The sequence below is a fragment of the Odontesthes bonariensis genome, chromosome 20 (genome assembly GCF_027942865.1).
Source record: "Odontesthes bonariensis isolate fOdoBon6 chromosome 20, fOdoBon6.hap1, whole genome shotgun sequence".
Taxonomy (NCBI): Eukaryota; Metazoa; Chordata; class Actinopteri; order Atheriniformes; family Atherinopsidae; genus Odontesthes; species Odontesthes bonariensis.
The window spans coordinates 28,164,428-28,192,245 of NC_134525.1; the positions used below are offsets into that span (position 1 = coordinate 28,164,428).

Genomic DNA, 27,818 nt, shown 5'->3' on the forward strand with positions numbered 1-27,818 from the left:
GCCCAGTTGCAGTGCAATGATTCATAGTTGCTCACAATCATTTTGTTTGTGTACTCTGTTTTGCTTTTTCCTAAACTAAGCAGTATTTCATAAAAAATAGAAAAAAAAAGGTTGGTGCTTGCATGCTTGCAACCTTGTTACGTTAGAATCCAAATACACATTTATAATTGTAAGTAAACACATCTCCATACCTTCCATTTATGTGCCAACAAGTTCATACAGCCTAATGGTCAGCACTCATCCTGCAAGCTTTATGTTTTGTACAGCCCAGTCTCCTGAGAATATTGTAGCTTTTTAACATTTTTCGAAACCAAAATTAAGTGTTATGTATACATTCCATAGCCACAGGAGCCTGATTTCTCACAAAGTAACACATAGTGAGTGTCCGCATTATGTAAGCACTGTATCTTATGCTAAACCATAACACTAACCAGGTATTTTATTTCAGAACTTTGAACAGGCGTTTAATTTTCTAAACCCGACTGAGTTGATAACCTAACCAGTACATAAAAAGTATGTAACTAAAGAAAAATAAAAAAGAGCCAAACATTGCCGGCAACAGAACTTTCAACAAAACAAGAAGTTGAACTCAAGTCAAAACATCCACTATAACTCAGGACGTTTTAGAGTCAGCAACGTTGCTTACCCTGTTAAGAGTCTTTTTTATTTTTGTTGCTTGATTAAAGCTAAAAGCCATCAATTTTGTAATTAACAAACAAAAACATATGTAAATTGTGGCTTCTTGAAAGTATACAATTGCAACATATCCTGATGACAAAAATACAAAAATGGAAATAGCTTTCATAGTTTTTGATGGTTTGCTATTTGATGTATGGATCATACGTTCTTTATTTTACTATGAAAACAGTGTTAATGGCCATTTTTGAGGATAGCTGTTCTTAAAAGTCAATACTGATTTGACAGTAGTGAGAGTTTCTTTTTCCAAACCATGCAGTGATGCAAAACAAAATACAAAAAGACTGAGTAAAAGCGGGTTTAAAAATTCTAAGAAAGCTAAGCTAAAATATATGAAAATGGTGGTACTGCAAAACAACTAAAATATTAAATATAAATGAGAAAATAAGCAACTTAGCTCAACCCACTATTCACTTAATTGTTGTACAATGTCTGAAGGCGAAGAATGGATGTGGCAAGATTCCATTTCAATTTCTCAGTTGGCTTGAATGGAGGTGCACAGCAATAGTACAATAAGGCATTTGGGTTCTTGCAGACTTTATTTATTTCAGTGCCAATGCATTGTATTGCTTACACCTCATCACATTACATATAACAGATAAAATTACTCTACATCAGGACAAAATCTGGAAAGCTGTTTATAATGCTTTGAGTCTTTAAAAAAAAAATTCAAAAACCATAATTAAAGACAGGGACTGGATACAGGAAGCAAGCAGTTTTAAATAGCAAGTGTGCTATTTATTCATCAACAATGTTTGGTAATGTAATGTTAAGATTTAGTCTTCAGAAGATTTTAAGACCAAATTTCAATGCACAAGATTCATTTCTTGGTTCATTCTCCCACTCTACTTGTTTTCAGAGAAAAAGACACTGCACACTACAGTCTCAGCAACAAACAGCAGAGAGACAAGGAGACAAGCAGATTAACATGGCCGAACATTTCACTTTTTAAAGTTAGAATTTAAGCATAAAGTTCATTTTACGTTTTTGTAAATACCTAAAAACATGTTTGTGGACTTTAAACCTTTTAAATTCAAACACACAGTTGGTGTTCCAAACTAAAAACATTCTGCATGATATTAGGTAAATCTAAGTGAATAAAAATTAAATTATCTCTTAACTATTACTCAAACTGTAACTTAATGAGAATGTGGTTTTAACTTGTAAAACTATGTCTACTCTTCCAACTCCTTAGCACTGAAATGTAAGCAGGTCGTTCAAATCAGCCTTGCTATGGAATTGTGGGCACGAGACCAAGATTAGCTTCTATCTGCCTGAGTGTGTATTCATCAGAGAAAGCTCAAGTATTGGCTGCCTCTTGTAAACCCCCCTTTCACCAGTCATCCAATCAGCAGCAGGAGCAGCCAAGCAGAGATGCCAGTACAAGGCTGCAGCCAGAAACAGAGCAGAGCTCTTTCCATTAGCCCACCACTATCTCTCAGGTAGGTCTATTTATACAAACATACATGCATTGAAAAGTTTACAAAGATTTTCCTTTCTAGGGTATCGACCCGCACTCCATTATCGGCTTCAGCTGCTAAAATGGAAATCACATTGTGTGTTTCATATTGATGCGGATGGAGTGATGCTGCAAACCTCACAGTAGAACACAGTTACCGGGTTGATAATATGCTGTGAATCCACTGTCTGCAGTTGTCAGTGTGTATTTGTGTGAGCTTGGAGGATGTAAAGAAGCAGTGAGGTTAATTTGTATGTGATGAATAAATGCTTCTTTTTGTTATGACATCGTTTTTACCTATTTGTTTGTACTTGATTGCTGGCAAGTGACTAAACAAGTACTTTAAAGAGTTGATATATTTAAATATTTCATCTCACAATTATTGTTATTTTGTCAGGCAGATTTTATAACTGTGCTTTTATTTAATACTTGGAGTTATGCTCCAAATATTATTAACAAATATTTAATACAGTATGACCAGTACTTGAGTGCTCAGTTCACCATTTGATAGTTGAAAGATGGACATTCCTCTGTTGTACCATTTTTCTGTTGAACTTAAGCATTGAGGACATATAGTAAAGCATCTATTTGAAAGTTAGATGAATAAGATATCTTTGCAATTGTCTAAAAGTTTTAACTGTGATTTTTATTGAACTTCTTATTTCTATGGAAACTTACACAGATAATTTAGATCAAATTAATTGGAGCTTTGATAGACTACATTATCACCATCATTGACATGATCAGTTTGTTGCTGTCTAGCATCTTGTTAGTCCATTTCACAAAGGTACCATGTACAAACGTACCAATCTTTCAGCTTGAATGTACATTGCCCACCTAATGCAGGTTGTAGCAGTTTCAAATGCTTCACATTTAACTGATTTTTACATTTTACAGAATTTATAATTTGAAGAAGACCAACTGTGTATGACAATACCAAAATACACAAAGCACACAGTGCTATCTTTATGTTTTTTTTTTTTTTTTAAATGTACACTGTCTTCCCGATTTCCTGCCCCATCTGCACTGGTCAGTTTTGTCTTCTTGCCAGGGTATATAATGTATGTACTGGCTAGAGATTGGAGGTTCTCTTTGTAATGTGTTCCTATGCTGTTATGTTTGTCAAAACTCTGCTAACGTTAGTAGACACAGAATGAAGCTTCTCGTTGCTGCTGGTTCTACATGAGTCTTGAGACATAGTCTTGTGCCATTTGCTCTTTTTCAGTTGGATAAAACCTTTCCACTTTCTACAGTCTCAAAACTAATGTTAAATATGTTAGATAAAGAGACAATACAAATATTAAACAAAAAAACAAAATAACTACATGCAGTAAAACCACACATAATGTAGCTCCAGATCCTGTCTCTCTTCCCACTCCCCCCTTTTTATCGCCTTTCATTCTCATTCATCGTGTCAACAATTTGCAAAGCCAATTCCACACATGCTCATTGGAGGCTTTCAGGAGAAAGTGCAGACAATTTGCTTTGGATTTTGTTGCCAGTTACATCTTACACGTGCACTTCTCAGTGCGAGATTCTCTACTGGAGATGCATTCTCGCAGCTGGCAATACTGGAGTGCCACCTGGGTAGCTAACACATGGCAAGACATGATGGCTATAGAAACTGCATTGTTTTGTTAAGAGAAAAGCAACATGTAGGTCAACAGAATAGTGTATGAAGCAGCAATCCTTACCACTTTCCTTAGAGGGAAATGCTTCACATTTTGTCTTTCTTAGCAATATTCTGAAGATCATGCTGGCCTCAAATTCATTGGGAGAAATCATTGATGTTGCAGATATTTGCATACTTGCATGTTGTTTGCTTAGTCTTTACTATCACCTCTCCCTCAACTTTATACAGACTTGGTTTTTGCTGCATAAGGGAGGTAGGTCTATTCAGTGTGACTATGGAAACCGTCCCCACAACAGAAGCAATGTAAGCACACACACAAAGCTGTCTCTCAGCCACCAGGAAATGTATTCTCCATCAGTTTCATATAATCTTCATCCATAACAGAACTGAGAGTTAGGTCATTGTCTGCATCCCAAAGATTTTACTGTGAGAACTCCAGTGAGTTTGTGTATGTGTGTGAGTGGGCATGTGTGTGGGTAGGTCGTCATTATAATGAAAGAATTGATGTTTTCCCTTTTTTTAAAGTTTTGCTTTGAAAACACAGAAAGCACTGACAGCCTTCACAGAGAATAAGAGAATAACACTTTGTGTATCCCTTAGTTACCTCATCTTAATCTTGATAGAGTTGATAAAATGAAACGAATGAAACATTTTTTGTTTATCCCAAAGATAAATTATAATGTTGCTGTAGTCTTCTCAACAATCATTATAATCTGTTATTATGTATGGTTATTGCTGCTGGCAAGAATGACCTGTATTACTCTGTGGTCTCATTGAACACACTGTTTTTTAAACACTATTTTATGTAGAGGGTCCACTATGTCAATTTTTGCCTCACCAAAATCAGCTCCAAGTGCTCTGGAGCACTTCCCAGCATGTCAGGAGTAGATTTTGTTTTTGCTGTTTTGAAAGCCTTACCTGCATTCTATCTATATCACCACTGAAAAGAATTTCATTTGCAAGTTTTTAACATCAATCTTTACAACAACAAAAAAATTTGTCAGAAAACATAAAACATCTGACAGAAGATTTGCTGGCACATGATATTTTGATGATGTCATCCCAGGTTTAGAGTACTGGGGATCTATTCCAATACTCATGAAAATAATATTTTTTTCACTTTAGATGTGCATACAGGCTGGCTCCATTTGCTATTACTTTAAGAACATTATTAGAAATCTTATTTTTTAAGCTTTTTGAAAAGATTTTTTAGACATCAGTTAACCTAGTGCAAAAGACTTCTCAGTTCAATTGTTTCGCACTAATTCACAATCAAAGTCACCTCACTTTACAGTGACAGAAAACCAGTTCAATTAGATTTCAATAACATGTAATCCAATTCAGTCCATCCATCAATCCATCCATTTTTTATACCTGCCTAATCCAATTCAGGGCTGGAGCCTATCCCAGCCATCATTGGGCGATCCAATCCAATCCAGTTCAGTATAATTACATTTATGCACCTAGCCAAAACATAAATAAAGTCACCACCTGGATTTGACCCCTTAACGTTTTTACGTCGTGCCGGCGGGACGTTGCATACTTCAGGACAAATCTGGGGTTTTCCTCAGCCCAAAAGATGACTGTTTACCCCATAGACACATAAAGACCCTATCTGCTGGGGCACAATAGTCAATTACTCACTTATACGTAAAAAGTATTTGCACCTATTCTTATGTGTGAGGCTCGAACCAGTTGCGGCGGATTTTACTTATGAGTAGGGCTGTAGCGATAAACTAATCTCACGATACGATACGATACACGATATTCAGCCAACGATACGATATGATACGATACGATACAATTCCATACACTTACATCATTTTCTGGGGGAAATAAAGGGACAGTGTGATTTGACATGAATCGTCGCTGATTGGACTGGTGGTCCAACCTTTTAACCGGAAGGACAACACAGCCAGACAAACAGAAACAAACGAACATGTCACAAACGTGAGAGCTGTGCACTTTATACAACATTTTTATGAACAGTGATGCTTCTGACGTCAGAGGGGGACAGTGACAGTGATAATGACTGGAAGAAGCATCTGAAGAGGGACACGTTGCTCTCGACAAGTAAGTATTATTTATATTTTATTGTTATTTTAATTAATATTATTATACTTAGATAGATAGATAGATAGATAGATAGATAGATAGATAGATACTTTATTGTTCCAGAAGGAAAATATGGACTCAGCATTATCACTCAGCAGCATTCTCATCAATAAAGCAAACATCGATCGAACATTTCTGCCTTTTGAAATGTAATAATTTGTGTGCTGGACACAATTTGATACGATTTTTCTTTTTTGTTTTTCCAACTGTCCTTTTAGGTACATGGGAGGGAGTTGACCTATTAGATGGCCTGAAAAGATACAACAAGGTCTTACACAAAACACAGAAGTAGACTTTCTTCTACCACTTCATGGACATTGCTTTTGTGAATGCATCTTGCACAAAGAACATGGCAGAAGCAGAGGTGAGGTTCCTACGCACCAGAAGGCATTCAGGGAGACCTTAGCCTTGGACTTGGCAGAGATTGGGTCTCCCACCACAGTTGAGCCTGGGCCATTTCTTGCCAGTCATCACAAACCTGTGCACATATCAGGACACAGCACAGCTGGGCACTTGAGGTGCAGACACTGCAGACCAAGACTCCTGTGAAGTGTGCCACATGTGATGTGCCCCTATACTTTGTGCCCAGCAGAGACATGAGAGCATGTTGCCAACAGCAAATAATGTCAATACAAATTGTGAATAGTGTTCAGTGTTGTTTGCTATGTCATTATTGATGTATATAAACTAATTGCATTTAGACCATACTATTTGTTTGGACTTTTATTGTATGCTCAAAGCTCTGGTTGTAGACTAAATGTGTTTGTGCTTCTGTTGCTCTTTGTCAGTAATACAGACAGAGGATCTGGATGTGGGATAAGACAGTACCGAGTGTAACCTTTCATAAGAGCCCAAGATCATGACTGTATGTTGAAGCGCTCGGGAATGGCAGAATTTTTTTCCCAAGGCTCTCCAAATGACACACTTTTGGCACAGTTTTGGCACGCCTGGTCCTATCCTTAGAAAAACCTGTACAAAATACTTATCTTTGGTTGTATTACAGTCAAATTTGAAATGGGACGAGGTAAGACTTCAGGCTGTAGCCCCATTTTGTTTTTCAGTCTACAGCCCTATGCTAAAGTCACTTTTAAGACACATTTTTGGGAAGAATAATTAGGCAGACATAAAAATCTGTCTCTTTCACTGTATTCAAGCTCATATTACTCTGTGACAGTAGCACTTACAGAGATTCTGACTGTTGTGGGTGAAGATTGAGAGTGTTCTTTTCAAAAGAGACCTCAACCTGCCCTCTACTCCAGGTGGTTCAAGAACAGCTTTCAATTTACTTTGCGTATGCTTTTTTTAGGAGTTTCAGGCAAAAATTTGCCCAACTGTTAAGGGCTAAGTAAATAGGTAAAAGCCCATCACTGGAAAACTACTGCAGTGATTAATGTTTCAGCTGGCAACTAGTTATCAAACCCAAACTGCAGCAACTTGCTAAAGAGCATAAAGATTGGACTGCGTAGCAATGGATAAGGTCATATGGTCTCATGAGTCCACATTCATCCTATTCCAGAGTGATGGTGCATCAGGGTAAGAAGAGTGTGATTAAGGGCTGCCCCATAATTTCTGGTGCTTGCTGTATAGGTCTATAGGGGCACCATTGTGATCTGGGGACGATTCAGTTGGTGAGGTCTAATTTCAGAAATGTTATGTGCCTAAAAAACTAGGTCAGCTGGCATCCTAAATATACTGATAGCCCATGTTTTTCCATCAATAGATTTTTTTCCTCCCTGATGTGTCAGGGATACATGATTCATGAGGCTTAAACTGCAGAAGAGGGATTCAGGAAGGATGAGACAGCAATTTTAGACATGGATTGGCCACCACAGAGTCCAGACCTTAAATCCGTTGGGAATCTTGATGATCTTGATATGATTTGCCTGAGACTAATTTACGCAGCAGTCTGACTCTCTGATCATCAACACAATATCTTTATGTTTGTATGAATGACGTACTACCTATTATACTCCTGCTACTACACTTCATATGGTGTTGCAGTGTCGTTTTGTCAGCAGTCACATCTTCTGTTTAACTGCTGTGCAGTGTATCTCAAGCACCAGTGTACTCTATATGGTTATCGTAAATATTATTCCAGAGAGCTTCTCTGACATTTACAAAACTACAGTGGCAATCCATCGTGCGACTGTTGTGGATTGTATTCCTGTTGATACTCTTAAAGTTTTTACAGGGGATTGTTTTTAAAAAATGAATACTTGCCATTTTTTTTCTTTCTTATTAAGAAAATCCATCCATCCATTTTCTAAACCTCTTGTTCCAATTCAAGGTTGCTGGGGGGCTGAAGTTTATCCCAGATGCCATTGGGATACATGTCCAAAATCCTCTTTGTAAAAACCTTTTAGTATAAAATGTCAACAAAACTTTTAACCATGTTTCAAACATTTATGAGATTTTCTTTCTGATAAAGTATTCAAGGTCTTGCAAATCATACTAAATTATACCTCATTTACTTTCACAAACTTGTGAATTTATAAAAACTACCACATTTACCTGCACTCTAAAAATCTGACTCCTGAAAGTGGTGTACCTTTATTACTCCAGGTTGCATATGGAAACAGAACAACCTCTGTGAGGAGAAAATAATCGCAGTTAGAGGTTGTGCTATTAAGCTGTCATTTACAGAACATGTACTATTCAACTTCACTTACAGAAAAGGACAAAAATAAACTCATAATGTGCTCAAGCTAATGAGTGAATGAGGGACAAATGAGTAAGGAACCTTATTTATCTGCCTCTCTTGCTATTGTCCAATGTACAATTTTTTTTTTTTTTTAGCCAATTGTCTGTAGAAAAGAAAGGGAGAGCTCCTTCTGATTGGCTGTTCAGAGCAGCAAATAAGTGCAAGAAAGGGTGTGGGGGGCTATATTGCCAAGTTGGCTGAAGGTAAACTGTAAGAGGTGGAGTATATAGCTTCATAGCCACAGGCAGAAATTATTTCTTGTTGAATTCACTGTGGTAGAATGAGTCTCTTGCTGAATGAGCTCCTGTGACTGGCTGGCACATCATGGAGCTGGTGCGAAGTGTTGTCCAGTATTGTACTTAACTTGGACAACATTCTCCTCTCTGACACCACAGCCATAGTCCAGTTCCACCCCTACAACGTTGCTGGCCTTGCAGATCAGTTTGTTAGACGGCAGTGGTGTTCTTGGTCCAGTTCAGTGTAATGTCAATGTTCACATCAAGATATTTCTAATCCTCAACTATCTCCATTTTAACACCCCAGATGGAAACAGGGGTAACAGGTGCTATATTCCTCCTGATATTCACAACCAGTTCCTTAGTCTTTGCTACATTATGTGGCAGATGATTCTGTTCACACCACGTGACAAATGTTCCACCACAGCGTCGTATTCAACCGCATCACCCTCTCTGATACATCCAATTACATCAGAGCCATCAGAAAACATCTGAAGGTGGCAGGTCTCTTTGCAATAGTGAAAGTCTGTGATGTAGAGGGTGAAGAGGAAGGGAGAGAGGACAGTCCCCTGGGGCCCCCTGTACGCTTGATCACTCTGTCTTCTGTCTGACACAAAGTGCGCAGGTGCACATACTGTGGCCCCCCAGTCAGCTACAACAACCAAGCGGATTTCACAGTAGATACGTCCTGATGTTATTGAACACACTGGAGAAGTAAAATAACATGACCCTAGCAGTGCTTGTTGAAACATCCAGGTGTGCATAGATGCGGTTCAGCAGGAAGATGGTGGCATCCTTAATTCCAAGTCTGGACTTGTAGGTGAACTGTAAATCCAAAAGTGGTCTGACCATGACTCAGAGCTTGTCTAGAAGTCTCTCCAGGGTCTTCATGATGTGTGACATCAGTGCCACAGATGTGTAGTCCTTTAAGTCACCGGGATGTGGTGTCTTTGGCACAGGAACAAGGCATGATGTCTTCCACAGCACAGGGACCCTGTGCAGAATCAGGCCCATCCTGAAGACATGGTGAAGTATTCCGCAAAACTGGGGGGCATAGGTTTAGAGAGGGCCTGGAGGCTTACCTGAGCAGTCTTATCAGTTGTCTCCTAACATGGTCAACAGAGAAGGACACAGTGGAGGTGGCCTTCTAAAAAGTTGATGAAAAAAGGTCTTGATAGCAAGAGTGTGATAACCTTGGTTGATAATAAGCTTTTGGTCATAATATAATACTTGACTTTGTTAAATAAAACTGGAACAAAGCTCCAAAACCTTCCACAAAAGCTCTCATTCTATTCCCATTGTAGCCTGACAGAATTTCTGTGACTCAAAGAGGGTAGTCGCTAGATTTTATTTGATTTCTTTCTTGTTTCTTTTCATACAACACATGGCACAAATTTTTATTTCTTTTTAAAAATAATTTTATGTGATAAACCAGTGTTTGGACTAAAAATCTTATTTCAGCATTAAGGAAAGCTAATGTTCTGTGAGTCTGCAGTTAACGATATCCTTGTTGGGGTTGGTCATTACAACAATCAAATCTTGAATTAAAAAAATTCAATTAAACTCAACTTAGTTTGGATAAATGAAAATAATACTTTCGGCCCCTGTGTATATTGGAATTCAGGTCATCTTGGTCCATTATTGAGGTTCACTCTAAATTAATCACTTTTAGGGAGCAATGATACATAAAATTGGACCTATGTTGTTTTTGATTGATACGTCAAACTGCCTTTTCAGTTTCTGTTAAGTATTTCATCGTAGTATTTCATAATTTATGGAAATTCACTGAAGTTACACGTGTTAAAAAACAGTGGCCTTCTAATTGTTAGGTCTAATTTATATCTCTCACTGCATAGAGGAGGCATAATTTTCATTGGGAAATGCATGGTGTGTTTGGGTCTGTCATTAGGAAACAGCCTAAGGGGGCTTTATTTCCACTCAGCTTTATCTTAGTGACAGTTCTGCCAATACTTTCTGTGCGTGTGTCAGTTTAACACACAAGCTATCAAAGTTTCGATTCACTCAGTTACCTCCCCAAAAAGAGACTTGCTGTACTGTTGGTATATAGTAGTAGTGTTTGCACAGTTTGAGTTATTTAGAAGCTGTTTTCCTGGATATGATTTCTATGTGGATGATCTACTTCATATTGAAGGTAGGTATGGCTTAATTCTACTGTATATTGGGTAGCGGAGCCTGTTGGAAACATAACTGAAAACGATTTAGGTTGTTTTCCAGATAGAAAAAATAAATATTTTCTGAGCAGTATCATTGGTCTCAGCAACAATATTAAATAGTATATTGTTGGACCTTAGGAACGATAGTACAACAAAAGGTCAGTAAAGGTCTAAACATAGCAGTACAACGTGCCTTTGTCAGCATCATCTGTAAAATTGTGGAGGTTCCAGATTGTTAATTAAGAGCACAGATGTGAGACCTAATTTAATAATTCTAAGATATGTCGATCTCAGAATAGTGTGCGACTTATTTCTTCTATTTGTCACTCTTATTCCTAAAGTCAGTGGTTTGTGCTTTTGGAAGAAGCTTTACAAATATGTTTGTCAATGGATATGAAAGAACATGGCATGCACACACAATGTACTATAAATATGTATACATATATATTCATATACATTTTAGATTTTGATACACAGAATGTACTTGATAGTGCTATACAATCAATTAATTGATGGTCACTCTAGCATAAGTGCAATATGTTTGCTATTGTAATAATAAAATTTATACACATCTCAAAAACATAGTGATGTCAAAGTCCATGGTTAGAAAATGTCTGATCACAAAGCACCCCTCGCCTGTTGTTATGTGAAAGGCAGCATGCCATCTACATGATAGGAACATGAAGGAACTTGCCGAATAGTATAACCACGTATGTCAATTCTAATTCTTGTGAGTGAGAGGGTAGTAGAAAAGTGATAGGCCAGTAGAAAACTTTATATGGAATGGGTCTTAAATCAGTGGATTAGTGCTTGCGAACGACTCCTGTGCCGATGCTTATAGGGATACATAGTAAGACGTAGCAGGATGCTGAACATCAACATCATTACATAGCAAGATGTAAGCTGTCTCTGTAGAGAAATGAAAAGGGAAAACATTGTCACAGAGTACATTTACATACACAGAAATATTCTGATTTTAACCTAGTTAAAACCATACTCTGAGTGAGTCGCTGTCTTGTAAACAGTATTTCCTGATTTATTTAACCAAAATACAATTGTATTTGGACTAAGCAAAAGAAAAATTCAGCAATGTGCAGTAAGCCAATCTCAGTTACACGTTGTGGACATGTGTATGTTTTATTTGCACAATTACATCCTACAAAAGTTTTCATTGTATATTTTAACATACAGCGCTGCTTTATGACACATCCACTGGGCTCGTTCAGAGTCAGTGCAGGGCATCATGGCTGTAATGAAAAAGACGAGACACTTCAGGGATGAGGGAGATACAGGAGTAAAGCTCCTGTTCTGATGAATACAGAAGATATGAAGACTTTGAATGGATGCAAACATTGCAAAGTGGGCTTTCATGTGAATGTGAACCCTTAATTGGACTTTGCTATACAGTTTCTAAAGGTGAATATGTAAGACATGTAAAATATGCAGTCCATGTCACATCATAATTTGAACATTGTTGTATTTGGAAGAAGGTCAGTGGTCGCTATGCATTTAAATACAGCCTTTTTGCAACTTTTGAGCCTTTATTGAGAAACTGCAACATTTTGTGCTGTTGAGCAAAGCTTTCATATATTGGTAGCTTTGTTGTGTTTTGAGATTGAGCTGCTGAAAAAGCTTTACATTAGTTTAACACATTCTGTGACAAAAAAAAGTACAATCATTCAATATGGCAACTGCAGGGATTGCAAGAAAATGATATAAGGAATTTCCATTTTTCCATGTATTATTTAGATGAATTCATAATTATTTAGGACTAACAGGCTGAAGGCATGATACAAAAACAGGGCAAGATATGGATTTCTGGCTTTGCCTAGGGTTAGTTTTTTTAGACATGGTTGAATGGTCATAATCATGACATCATTAGGTTTTGCTTTTGATGCTTTTTTGCCCTGCATTTTTGTGAATTTGACCATCCCTTTCATGGCTTTCACTACGATACATCCCAATCATCAAACTTGGTTGAGAACCTTCCAATGCAAAAAAAAAAAGCAATCTGACTGGATCACCTGTTAATATCAGCAGTTTGAGCATTTAGGCTGTACTGAAATGTATTGTGACCACAGAAGTGTTTTTATTCTATTTCTTTGTATTTTCTGCCTTTAAATAATAATTCCCATGCCATTTAAATGCAACCCTGCTTCCCATCACATTTAACAGTCTCCTGATGAGTTGGTGAGGGGGAGGTGGAGGAGGTGACAGCTGAGCATTGCAGTATGTGTCAAGCCTGCTGACGGTTACCATGGTGCTCAGTCTGTTGCACACTCTTGTCACTGTACGAGTTTGTGTGTCTACATATATATATATCTATATACAAAGAAATACGAAATAGAAAAATACTTTATTCATCCCCAAATTCAAATTAGTCAAGTAGCTCAAAAATGGTTAGATATTTACAATGATGATATTAGACAACAACAACAACAATAATAATAAATGACTAAATAAATAAATTTGAGAAGAACATGTCAGCAGTCACTGTTAAAAAGCCTTATGGCTGTGGGGACAAAGGACTTCCTGAACCTCTGTCCTGCAGTGCAGAGAGATGAGCCTCTCACTGCAACTGCTCCTCTGTCCTGCCAGGATGCTGTGGAGGGGATGTCAAAACAGAATATCACTTCCTCCTCATCCGTTGCTCCACCACAGCACTGAGACGGTTTAGCCTTCTACCTACCACAGAACCGGCCTTTTTCACCAGTTTGTCAAGGCGCCATCCTGACATGCTGTGGTCTGGCAGTCAGATAGTCTGGAATCCACGATGTCAGGGAGGGGGCCACACCCATACCTAGAAGCTCGTATATATATATATATACATGGCATGCCATTCAGGAAATTAATCTTTGAATATATGGAATGAATCCTCATTGGGAGTTATAAAACATGTAAATAATCTTTGCTAACTTCTGTGTGTGTACACGTGTAACTCAATCACGTTAATGGTGAAAACTCATAAATGTACATCTTCTCAAGTGTTCATTCTACAAACGTCATTAGCATCCAAGTTAACGCAGATACAAGATGATGTGTTCAGCCAGTGGACTGTGGTTCAGATGCTTTTCCACGCATTGGTGGAGTGGGCAGAAAGAGAGAACCAATTATACTTTTTTCTTTTTTTACAATGCTATTTCCTGTAATATTTTATGAATAAATTGACCTATTGGCATTGTGATTAGTGGAAAGTGAAATACAAATTGTGAAAGACAATCTGCAATTATGTGTTTTTTCACATTTAGAGATTCATTGGTGATGCAGAGAAAACTGCCAATTAACCCGTGCAAAGACAAATACATTCTGCACACATTCATCCAGGGTTAACTTGCAGCAGTTAACTCTAGCAATCCAGTATTGCCTTTGGTTGAATTAAACTGAACTTAAATTAAATTGATTTATGGGGAAATGAATTAGACAGACCCGCTCAAATGATTATATTTAGTTGTGGGTGATTCAAATTTGTCACAAAAAGTGCTGCATCTCAGTCACAAATACCAGTCTCAGCTTGTGCTCTGCTTTGTCAGCATAAGCTGGCTTGATGTAGGGAATGTGCCTACTGTGACTATTCCAAAGAGAGATATGGAGAAAGAGGAAGGTAAAAAGGATTACACTTGGTGGAATGGGACAGGCGCTTGTGGTTGTTGATTTTTGGTTACAGCAGCCGTGGGTATCCTGTCAAATACTCTGAGCTTAGGAGTGAAAAGAGGAACAGGCACGATGAGCTGCTGGCCCAAACCTTGGCAGCAGAAGTACATGACCTCAGCTGCAGTGTGATGCAGATTCAACAGATTGTTTTTAGCCAGTAACAGGATTGTTTATAAAAAGAATGTCCCAGAGTGGCTGTAATTTCCAGAGTCTTTTGAGAAGCATGGTGAGGATATTAATCACAATAAGAACGACTCTGTGTGCAAAATATTCAATCAAATATAACATTATGTTTTGAAATGTTTATAGATTTAAAGATTTCATCACCAAATATATTCTAAATTAAGTAGTGGCAGTACAATAAAAGATACTGCTTGGACTCTGGAATACCTCTGACAACCATTGCCAGTGAGCAGTTATTTTGGACAAAGCCTGAAGGCCTAATAAATGGTGTACATTGATAAGATCTGGAAACAATGTTGGCTTTTAAAATATAACAAATTACTTGACACCACCAATAAACTAGGAACTAATAACGTAACACTGATATGAGTCTTAAGTGTCTGTTGGTTTGTACGTTTCAATATTGGACAAATATGATGCACACAGAACAGACAGTGAAGGATGAATCTGAGCATCGACCTTCATCATCATCAGTTTCCGCAGTACGCTAACTTTACACATGATGTCTCCTTTAAAATAGTATGACCATTATCAAGGTTATTGCAGTGATTATACAGATTAAGATCAGATTTATTGTCATGCATACATGCATATACACAAAATTTGTCCTCCGCTTTTAACCCATCTAGGTTGGCACTTGTTGACACACTCATACAGGGTCACACACTCATACATCACTTATACTTGAAATTAGATTATATGAACAATATTTGGGTTTTTTTAAATAAGTCATATATTGATAATAATCAATTGAATAAACACTGTAGCTGAGGAGAAAATGCCATTTTCTGCCAATCTAAAGGTTGCGTTGTGATCTCAAGCTCTCCTGCACCACATGTCGAAATGTCCTTCGGCAACACACTGAACTCTATTGCTTCAGATGCATTCATCTGTGATTTTGTGTGTGTGTGTGTGTGTGTGTGTGTGTGTGTGTGTGTGTGTGTGTGTGTGTGTGTGTGTGTGTGTGTGTGTGTGTGTGTGTGTGTGTGTGTGTGTGTGTGATAGAGAAAAAAGTTCTGCATAGATGGAACGAGTTTCATCTGTATGTATATATATACATACAGATTAAACTTGTTCCATTGTCTTTTTGTCTCAGCTTTGAAATCAAGGAATGAATCAAAGACATTAATTATAGCAATGCAAATATCTATAAGTATATGTGTGTGTGCATGCATGCTTGTACGTGTGCGCTTGAGTCCAAGAGTAAAAAGGTATCTTGCATTGTGTGGGAGGCAAATCCAGTTCTGCAGCCTTACATAAGGGTAGACATAATATCTTTTTAATTCAGCTGCCTTTGATGTGCTCTCTTTCTGCACAAAACCCACTTAGGGAAACATTCAGTCAGCATAGCAACAGCAAGCAGAAGCAACGTCATCCCCATTCCCTAACACTTCAGAGATACATCTGAAAATGTTTCTCTGCATGGCAGAGATTATGTAAGTGCTGTGCATGGACACCTTTAGTGTGCTCACTGCATTTCAAAAAGACTTGGCCAAGTCACACTGTTGTGATTATTCTCGCAATAACACCATGAAGTGTTCCCGAACCAGTCCAGTGTTATGTGTCTCTGGTGTAAATGATGATAAGCATGATGATCAAAGATTGTCAACAATTAAAATTTTCAGCCTGAAAACCCATGTTCTTATTTATTTGAAGCCAAACCTTTTTTGTTGCTGTTTCATTATAAATAAAGTATACAGCAATGCTGATAAAATATCCTTGGTCTAATGTTTTCTGACTGTGTACAATTTATCTCCTTCAGCTATTTATTTCAATGTGATAATGTCTTTGCTATATTCCCTAATATATCACAGAGGAAATGCAAATAACGGTTATTCAAGAAATAAAAGTACACATTGCAAACAAAATAATGAAGTTGAGGATACAGTAAAAATCTTATTCCCATATCAGCTATGTATTTCATAAATTTAGTAAAGAAATAATTTTCTCTTCATCCTCGAAGGCAAATCTCTTTTCTTTATTCCCTTTTTTCTCAGAAAGCTATCTCGGTGGATAGAGAGGCAAATGGAAAAGAATTGAAAGAAGGCTGCAGCACAACTGAGAATCACAACTTCATCTCTGTCACCATGGAAACAACTGAACAATCAAAGCTGGTGATGGACTGTGAAGAGGAGGTCGTTGTGGCTGATTCACCTGAGCAGGGGAAGGAAATTAGTGCAGACGACGAGTTAGTTTGTTTAGAGAAAGAGAACGATATCCAGAGGGAAATAGTTTGCTCCTCATCAACCAGCATACCAATCAGCACAAGTGAGATGGACAAGCCTGGCTGCTCTGAGACCAGTGTTTGCACTGAAATGCCATGTCAGGATCAAAAGGAAGCTTTGATATTAGAACCAGCGCATGAGGAGCTCAACAGGAATGAGTCAGTCACCTCATCAGTGTCTGATACCCCCTCCAGTGTTGACAGTGTTTATGAAAATGAGGCCCACCGGAAGAGGCAGGAAACACTAGAACAAGATCCTGAACATGAACCTGAGCCAGAGCAGTATGCTGAGCCCAGAAAAGAACCAGAGCCAGAACAGTGCCCAGAGCCTGAGGAAGATTATGAGATGGAGCCCAACCAAAAGCCAGAGCAAGAACCAGAACCAAAGGAAGACTTTAAAATGGGGCATTATTGTGAACCAGAGCAAGACTCTGAACCAGAGCAAGACCCCGAGCATGAACAATACTCTGAGCCAGACCAAAACCCTGAACCAGAGTTATATAGTGACCAAGAGCCTGAGGCAGGTGACAATATAATCAATTCTGAAGATGATGCCTTTCAAAATCTAGCATTATATACAGATGAAGGCCCAGAGGACCATGATATCCTATTTGAACCACAGTTTAAAGAGGAGTCAATATTAGAGCAGCACATTAGAGAGGAGGCCATGTCAGATGTGTCAAATGAGTCCTGCCATAACCCTGATGAAATTGACGAATGCCTAAGAGTTGAGATTGCAGCAAATTCATCTGACAGTGACACAGATGAAAAATGGAGAACAATATTCTCCTCCTCTATAAATAAAGAAGACGATGACTCTTATTTGGACAATCTTGAGCTGAGTGCCCAGGAACTTTTTGTGCAGAAAGTTGATGTGACAGATTTTGATGAACAAGACATTAACAACTTTGAAGAAGTTAATTTTGAGGTCCCCCAAGAGGCAGAAGTTCTGGAACAACCTGAGGACATCATAACCTTTCCCACACCTCCACAAGAAGTTAAATATAACCCTTTAGGCCTTCAAGCTTTGTCCAAAATATCTGAAGATGAGAGTGAAAACGGCAGAGATGCCAACCATAACCACACCAACCACCAACAGAGCAATGCTGACACAGTAAAGAAAGTACCTAAAGACTTTTGTGTCATACAGGAGACAAAGAGTGAGAATGTTAGTACTGAGCATGTGGACTTCCAGCTGGCTCGCAAGCAGTGGCGGGAAATGGAGGAACAAATGAAAAATAAGATAGTCCTTCCTACAACAAAGCAGCCAAATTTCCATGGCAGCCACAGCTTCATGTACACACCAGTTCGCAACATTGACAGAAGTCACAAGAGAGGACCTGATCTGGAAAGTTTAAATCTGGTTGGGGATTATCTTCACACCCAATTCAGCCCTTGCTCAGAGGATTCTGGTCTGGGGGATTCAACTTATAGGTCTCCTTACGATGACCCAGAAACACCTGTTGATAGGGAAATTCGTTTATCAATGGAGAGGGAGGGAAATTTCAAAAGAGAGAGGGGGCTCTCCAGGATGGGCAAATCAACTGATTGTGCTCCATCAAGAAGCATCCCTAGATCAATAAGTATTCCACTGACACCATCATTTATTATCACCTCTTCCCCCACTAAAGAACCACTGAAACATGAAATGTCAGCTAACAACGTTATTATCTTTGATCCAAGAAATGATTTTACCTCCAGCCCTAAACATGGTAAAGAAAACACACCAACTCGGTCTGGTGATTGGCTCTCTGAAGAAAGCAGCTCCAATCTCATCATCCTTGAGACATCCAATCTGATAATTCGCAGTGCCTCAGAGTTTTCTCTCAACAAAGCCTGTGAACAGCCACAGGAAAAAATGTTCCTGAACAACCCATTTTTCAAGCTGCGTTCAAGAAGCACAATATCACTGGTGGATGAAGAGATTAAGATGGTGAAGCAGAGGGAGGAAGAGCTGAGGAAAGAGAGGGCAAATCTGTATGGCAAAGACAGTTTGATTACAGAAAAAGGGTTGTCAAATCGCATGAACACTTTGGCATTTGATCATTCAGGTATGTCAATAAAAAACTTAGCCTAGAACAGTAAATTTCAGTGTTCATGTTTGAATTTTTATGCTCATAATAATTTATATTTTCATTGTGATTAGACGTGCCAGTAAAGTGCAAGTCTTCTCCTTCTTCACCAATGAAAACACCCTACAGGATGGATCGATCTACCTTATCCTGTGATCACAGAGTAAGTTCTTCTCAAACTTTTAAACTCTGACTGTAAATCATATCACATTCTAAATATACAATCAACTCAAAACATATGTATTTCATGTTTTGTATTTGAGAACAGAAATATTTGTGTGTACAAGTAGCTGTCATTTACTCTATGCATATTATACTGTGTTGTGTGTACTTAGTATTCAGACATTGATAGTATTCAAATGGAGTTTGTCATTGCATCAGAACAAAAGAACAATAATTCTCATATGATTGTTGCCATTTGTGCCAGAGTGGATAGTACATCAAATTAAATATAACACCCACGCAATTACAGAATCTGAGTTATTTTACAACAAAAATTTCCATAAATGTTCATGTCAGTGTATCTGCTTGTGTGACACATCCCATACAATGAAAAAATAACTTATTTACATGGTTAAACTCACTGAACAGTATGTGTCCTAAAGACTTGCTAGTTACTCACATTTTCAGTTGCACTAAGAGTTAAGAGCATACATGTTATCAGCTTTATGATATTGTAATGTAATCTTTCCTTTTACAATGAGACACTGTTTCAATGTACACAATGTCACTCTCAAACTGTCACAAACTGATGGTTAGTCAAGAGCCCTTCTCATCATTTATCAGTACAGGGGAATTACCACAACCACTATTACCACAACTTTAGGTCACAGTTAGTCAGTTATCCTTTTGCAGCAACAAATGACCCAATTGTTGTGTCAATAGTAAATGCCAAAAGAACATAAAAAACATAATTCTACAGAATATGCTTAAAATGAGTAACATGGACTGCATGAGGAGCTCAGAGGGGAAGCAGATAACAGCCTGACTCCCAAGCCTTAAACTAGGTCCAACAGTAACCTTGACACTGTTTTTTGCAGTTTTTTCACCTTCTTTTCATGAATTTATTTTAATCTCCATTGTGATATAATTTTTATTACTTCACTACACATTAAAAGTACTTAGTTGAGGTTAGGTATTAAAGATGCTTACTTTAGGTTATAGATTAAAAGTGTTTGAATACAGCTGCGCATTAAAAGTTTTTGATTAAACTAAAGGGATTTGTCAAAGGGATATTTCTCTTTTTTAATTGAGGTTATATGAAGTACTTCTTAATAGTCAGTGTCTTACCTGTAGTAGGCAGCAGCCAGAGTACTCTTACTTTGGAGAAGCTTTCGTGACAGACAAGTTAAAGCTAAAAGCTACTCAAAACAGGGTCACCAAGAGAGCAAATTTAATAAAATCACCATCTTTAATAAAATCTAACCTAAAATCAATGTAAAGGTGTTCTTACAAGAGATACAGTATATAGTAGATATCTAAATATCATAACTTGTGCATTAAACAATTGTTTTTATATCATCAAACTAGAACAACCATGTAGTAACACTGTCCAGGGTGCATTACCACACTGAATGGTAATATGAACCATTTTACATAGAACCACTCCGTGTAACTATCTGATGTAGAAGTGATGTGGTGTAAAAGTCAACAATACAGATTCGCTCAAATTACTATGAAACCTTTCAGCTGAGAAAGCTCATGACTTGGCATTAAAATACACAACAATATAAATCCATTGCAGAAAGGTTTGCCAACTTTTTTCACATCGCCACGGCAACGGCTACCATGACTGTTGCGTTACCCATTCATGAGATCTTGCATGGCCAAAACTAATGCTTTGTTGTTATCAAGCATCAGTATGTACTGTCTTTATCTTTGTGCTGTCTGCTGAGTGTATAAGAGGAGCAGCTGCAGGACAATACAAACTACTGTAGCAAACATTCAGAAAGGTTTTTCTCCTATTCGTTCCACACCATTCTGTGTTTTTAAAAAATAATATAGGATCAGTGGAAAAGCACAGTTTCGACAGCACTGTTATTTATTTATTTGATGCATGCAGGTAATACTTCTGCTGTGTTAAAAGTGCTGCGTAAATGGTACTAGGAAAAACTTAATGAGAATATAGTTACAAAATGTTTAAATTAAGATCGAGGTGGAGGAGTTGATGGAGGACATGCTTTGAAAATAAGTTACCAAATAAACTGTCTTTCAGTTTCCTGAGGACTACATTGGAGGAAGACGTAAGAGTGCCATGGCTCTGCGCTGGGAGGCAGGGGAGTTTACAAAAAACAACTGAAGTCGAACAAGTCTACAGTTCGTCATTTAAATGCATCAGTTATCAGTGTTGTTTTCATTCAAGTTAGATGCAATGTTGCAGTTAGTTGCTTCATGTTGTGGCATAACCTAAACTCGGCTTCTGTGATGCTTCAGGGAAACAGTGGGAATGTTTGTGCCACGTTTGTTTGGACAAGACCATTTGCAACTCAAGTGTTTCTATATAATGGATATGAATAACAAAATATTCTGGTGGCACTGGATTTATATATTATTTTTTGATAACCACAACGTTTTGACCTTTCCCTGTAACTTCCGAATCAGCACTTTTAGCTATAACACTCCAGTTACAACTCTTACCTGGCTACAACTTCCACAATTATGATAATACCAAAAAGACACTGGAAACATACACTTTCCAATTTAAACAAAATTACCAAGAAAATGCTGTTATTTGGACTGTGACTATTAGCCATGGAATAAATAGGAGAATCCTGTCCAATCAGTGCATGTATGAGGACAGGGGTTATCAGCTTGTGCATAATGCAATAATTCTCAATAAAAGCATGCCTCTGTGTAGGTGGTCCCTTACCTGCTAGCAAAATGTTCATACCAGAAACATAAAAACTAAAACAATTTCAAGTAAAAATAGATATGGTGGTCGTAAAGGATGGAAACATTTCTCAATATAATGAGTATGTATAGCTGGAACTAATTACAAACCTCAGCACTTAAACTAAAGTAGTGGTGATCTAGTGTTTGTTTTTCCTTTGTTTGTTTTTAATAAAACTGTGTGTAATATATCTTGCACTTGTTTTGAAGTTTGCTTCCCCCCAGTGTTTTCTACTTTGTTGCCCAATGGGATTGCAGACAGGGCTTAAATATGTTCATTGTTAGTTTATGGTTTCATGCCACAAAAGTTACTGATCTGCTAGGCTTGATTGATGCTTTTACTTTAAATCAACTTTGAGCCTCCTCTGTAGCCTATGCAAATTACTTGCATTTGTGAGCATTCATACCTATGCAGTGGTATGTGCATCGTCTTGCAATTCTAACATATTATGCTAATTGGTGGAGAGACTTTTGTGTCACTTTCTCGAGCTTCTTCATTATGTGACATGTTCTTAAACGCATATTCATGCATGCCATATTATGCATAATAAGTGCATGTTGTATCAACCAGCAAATTCAAGCCGATGTCAGTGGTTGGAATAAAGGTTTTAGAACCTTCATGTGGGATTCTGAGGCCATTTTAAATCTTATGTTTCCCCTTTCTTTCTTATATTTATAATCTAATTTATTCTTGAAGTCTTTAACACCGAAATTACTTGGTTAAGTTTTAGCGATAAAAATGAGTTAGGGGAGTCAAGGTTCTTTAGTCTTAAAAATGTTATAATGATATGTAAAAGTAAGATTAACTGTGCAGAGTGTGCTACATTATCATCCATTTGGAGTCATAATTTTGTAAACGTGATTCCAAAAGTCACTCTTCAGTCCAGTTCTGGTTTGCTCTCCGAAAACTCCTGGAGGAAATATTTGCACTTTTGGCTGCTGTGCAAACACATTGTTTGCAGCTGAGTGATAGAGTGGTATTATGGGCCCAGGCTGCTGCTGCAGGAGGCACAAGTGGTCCCACTGAAACAACCATATAGATTGGTTTTTCATACCTGTAAATATGAGCCACAATGCCATCCTGTAATGTATCAGACCATCAGGCGACAGGTCGGAAATATGACTCATATGGGAGGTTCCATGTTGGAGCATAGGTTATTCTTGAGTGTTTTATTTTAACAAGGCACAAAATCCTCATACGAAGGCAACACGTTACATGTTGGGATTATGTGCAGTGCTGGTAATCATTTGTGCATTTTCATGCGTGTTCAAGACCCAAATATGATGACACTTTTGTCACTTCTCGGTTTTGTTCAAGAATAGCATGACTTGGTTAGTGTTTCAAATCAAATATATTGGATTGCATTAGAAAACAATAATTATTAGGCCTAAAATAGCCAACATCGTTTTTACAAGCAGACTGTCATTCTGAGAGGTTATTTTGCTGGTTGTAAACAGAACAACATAATGAAACTTTGTCACTTCCTTGTTGGGTTTAGGCACATGACATCACTTGGTTGGGGAAACATAAAACAACTTTATTAGGGTTAAAAAAACATTCATCATTACAGCTAAAATACATTCTTCTTATGACAATCATCCCCATGGAGGCCACTTTTACACAAAAGGTTACAGAACCTTCCAACGAATCAAATTTTTTTTTGGCTTGCAATAGCAAATGACCAATGGGGTTGTTTCTAGAAGGAGGACAATCTCAGGATGCAAAGTAGATGAGAGAACTGTTAGACGCACGCCAACGAAGTAAAACAAAGAGCTAAAGGAAGCTAAAATGTTATATAAAAACTGAGTGAGACTACAGACCTTGTGGTAATTATTTGTTGGTCTATCATATTTCAAAACTGTTTATTTGATGAATTGTAAATATAGATACAATGATCAGTATAGCTGAGGGTATAGTATCAGTGACGGATCTCCCTGCTAGTATGGACATACAAAGCATCACTCTGCTGCAGCTCAGCAAATGGAGACGAGATTGATTTTAGCTTCAGTCAAACTTTTTTACTGCATTTTTATGCAGGCTTGTGAATTTTGTTCTCCATCCTTTACAGTGTGGTGAGTATGGATATGGGCAATGATTACAGGGACAATAACTTTTTCCACAGGGCATACATGGGACTATTATATAAGATAATATTTGCAGACTGAACACTGACAGGATTTGCTGGCTTTTGCTGAGATACCTGAATGTATCTGACAAATGTATTGTAGATCCATTCTTTGCTTAAATTTCCATGTTATTATAAATGTAAATCAGATTTGAAAACTTTTTTTTTGGTGTCACTGTGTCTTGATGAAAAACAATGCTACAGTATGTTGCTTGGTGTATATCAAATGTATATTTATACTATGCTTTTTGGTTGAAACTGTAGGGTGAGCTGGATGGAAATAAATAAACACAATGTACACAATGTATTATTTGCACACATTTCACTAAAAATATTGTTTACTCAGAACAGAGTAGATACAAATGCTCCTTAATTTCTCAGTCATGTTACTCTCTGAGTGATACTTAAGCGCACTTTAAAGTTGTTTGCCTGAAATAGTGCAACATTATTCAGGACCAGTGAATAAATATAGATATTTTTAACAGTGCTGCCATAGAGATCAAAATTAGAAAACCAGTCAAATGTGAACTTGTATGTCAAGAGCGTGGACATTCCTAATAACACAGATTTTCACAAATAAAAGTGCTTTAACTTTATTATATTACTTTGAAATAATTGATACTCAACTTCTTGATACTCAATCAACTTCAGATTATATTGTCTATTTCCATCATTCAGATGCTGTTTTGAGAAAAATGTATTTTCTAATTACATGACAATTATATTATTCACACAGCCTTGTTTTTTCCAGCTCTCTGAAAAGTAGTTTATAAAAGCTTGGTAATTTTCTTGACCTTAGATTTAACTGACCTGAAACAGCTTTTTACTTTTCATGTGTGTATGCTTGTTAAAGTATAGCTAACAAATATTAAAGATTGCTTGCTGTAGTTAAACATTTTGTGAATCATCCCTGGTGTGGCTTTTGGGGGCCAATTGGCTCTTTATGACTAAATATGCAGGGACTATGTATTTCTCATAATGTGTATTTAAGAGATTAGTACAACAATAAAAGTGTATATAAATGATGTTGGCTGGCTTTATTTTTCCTGCTCTGCCTAGGTGTCCATTTGTGGGCAAAGATGACATTAAGTCAGAAGATGACACAAGAAGATATCTGCTGAAATAACTCATCCTATGGTGAATTAAAATGTTAAGTAAAGAGCAAACATGAAATATGCACAAAATGAGTGAGTTTTTGTGCTGATTGACAATTATTGTTTTCTATGCTATTTTTAGCATGGAAACTATATTTTAGGTTGACATTTATATGTTTTTATTAGCTATCAACTTTTAATAACTCCTTTTATGACAGTCACAAAAACATGAGACTGTATTCCCATGTACATTTAATAACTTTTGCTAAAGGTTGCCTTGTGCATTACAATTTGATACCTAGAATGTGAAGTATGGTCCCCTTTGGTCCTTGGATACAGCTTTGTTCCCTTATTTAGAACTGTTTTAATGCATTTACTCCAGGAAAAGTTGCCAAAAAGATGATACCGGATACATTGTTTTAGAAATAAACTGCTGGTACCAGAATTGAAACCATAAGCAGCAATTGAAGGAGAGATTCTCCAACATTTTGAGAAAACAAGAGTAGTACAAGCAGTAATGCACATGTAAGCAAGTTGACAAACACCAAAAATGTAGTATAATGTAACATTATTCTACGTTTAGATGATTTGGCTGGTTTTCAATAGGCTCTAAAGCAGAACTAACTCAGCACATAATTCATCAGCTGGAAAAATATATTTTATTTTTTAAACCAAGTGTTTTGATTTCTTGAAACCAAAAATACATACAGTATGTCTACATTCTGTTTAAATTTTTTCACGTATCCTTACTAACATTCTTTATGTACCCATTTTAAATTTCTTTTTTTTACTTATGGGACAAGTATGAATAACTTTGGGATCTCAGACAAATGTCAGTGTTATTTATTAAACAAACAGGGGCTTAATAGGCAGGAGTGGCAGAGTGGTCTCACTTGTGTACGTTCAGGTGACATGTCCATATTTAACGTTTTTTTCTGGCTACTCCAGTAGGAGTAAAAGGTACCTACTTAAGGTTAGTACATAAAACACCTGATTTTGGTCAAAGAAAAATATATAGCTTAATGTTAAATACCAGCTTATTGCCAAGAAATAAAGCAGTAATGGGGACAAAGCTTAATTTTCATTTTAGATAATTAGCTGAACTGCAATAAAGAATAATTTTCCAAATGAATTGTGGTTCTACATCCAATGGCATCCATGATGGGTATAACGATTGAGTGGTATTGGGCCCAAAGATAACTGACAGAGGAGGTGAGTTCAAAAAAGATTTATTGGTGCAGGTAGGTGAGATGTGAGGGGGTCCCAGTACTGGGGAGCCGAAGTTCCTTATCCAAACACAGAATGATTTAGAAAGCACAGGAGTCCAAATCTAGCCTGGCGATGCCATCCTACGTACTTCCGCACATAGTCTGGCCAAATCCCCCTACCTCGGTTCGCTCAGTGTTTTGCCAATCAGCAAACAGTTGCGAGTGGTGATGCAGAACTCACGCGCGGAGTCCATTGTAGTCCATATAATTGTAGTTCAACCGCAGCGGAAATAAACATGGCGACGGAAGAACGCTAGAAGCTATCCATGAAGTTGTCTCAACTCTGGAGATCATTACACAATTAAAACGAGAGCAAGAGGAATGCCTCGTCAATTTTGTTAGTGGCAAGGATGTCGTAGCTCTCCTTCCAACTGGCTTTGGGAAAAGTTTGATTTATCAAATGGTACCGGTATAATGAAAGCGGATGTGGGAAGCGTGATTCGCGAGCTAGAGCCTCGCGAGAGTAAGCATGAACCTCGGCGCATAACCAACGTCATTTCTAAACATTATGATTGGTTAAGGGAACTCCGTTACTCCAATGAATTTAAGTTGCTGGGTAAGGTCCCGCCCTCCAGTGTTCGAATTATCCACCGGGCTTCGGGGGGGTCGGACTATTTGCGGATCAATTGATGACGTCCCCCCCCCCCCCCCCCCCCCCCTCCAAAAAAAAAAACTGCGAGTGCTACCTTTTTTCTTTAAGTGGTAATATACTGCACAAAATAAAATGCAAAAACAGAAACTTGAACTTTGAACACAACAAACCCATAGGCTATATAACATGATATGCAAACACAAAGTTATCATTTGCAAACTCTCTGCTAAAGTGCTAGAGCCTTAGGCTATAATATAGCCGCTATATCATATGAATCAAGTGACCACGTTCGCGGAATCAAAGCACTCGTCTCCGTAAAAATGTTGCCAGATTGGGCTGTTTTGGATTACCGTCTGTGGGTAAAAATGGGTATTGGGCGAGTTTTTCTGTAGCTTTATGGCCATAGAAATAAATAGAATTCAGTTTAGACTGGTTTAGTTCAGATTTAGTGGCTCCAGGCGGGTTTTGAGCATGTTTGGAAATCATCTGGCAACCCTGCAAAATCCGCTGCACAGTGGTGAATTTAGCTCAACTCGGCACACAGCACTGTCAAGTTCAACCACCTAGCCAAAGTTAATTGTCACACAGGTTGCTGCAACAGAAATGTTTCCACTTTCCAGTTAGCAACTGCACAACCCAGAGTGGTGTAAAAAGAGAGTGGCGACACTCCCATAGACTTCTATAGAAAGAAAGGAATGCGGAAGT

The 27,818-nt window shown here is 37.7% G+C and overlaps 1 protein-coding gene across 2 annotated transcripts in view; it reads left to right on the plus strand.

Annotated features, from left to right (window-relative positions):
* Window positions 1–25,184, plus strand: part of palmdb (palmdelphin b) — a 56,516-nt gene extending 31,332 nt beyond the window's left edge. The window contains exons 1-4 of one of the 2 annotated variants that reach the window (XM_075452158.1): window positions 1,839–2,138; window positions 16,846–19,123; window positions 19,219–19,307; window positions 21,360–25,184. In XM_075452158.1, the coding sequence (XP_075308273.1) occupies window positions 16,936–19,123; window positions 19,219–19,307; window positions 21,360–21,443 (2,361 nt within the window). In that variant the 5' untranslated portion in view covers window positions 1,839–2,138; window positions 16,846–16,935 and the 3' untranslated portion in view covers window positions 21,444–25,184. Of the gene's footprint in view, window positions 1–1,838; window positions 2,139–16,845; window positions 19,124–19,218; window positions 19,308–21,359 lie in introns of those variants that run through there. The other variant, XM_075452157.1, reaches the window with a different exon arrangement.
* The last annotated feature ends 2,634 nt before the right edge of the window (window positions 25,185–27,818 follow it).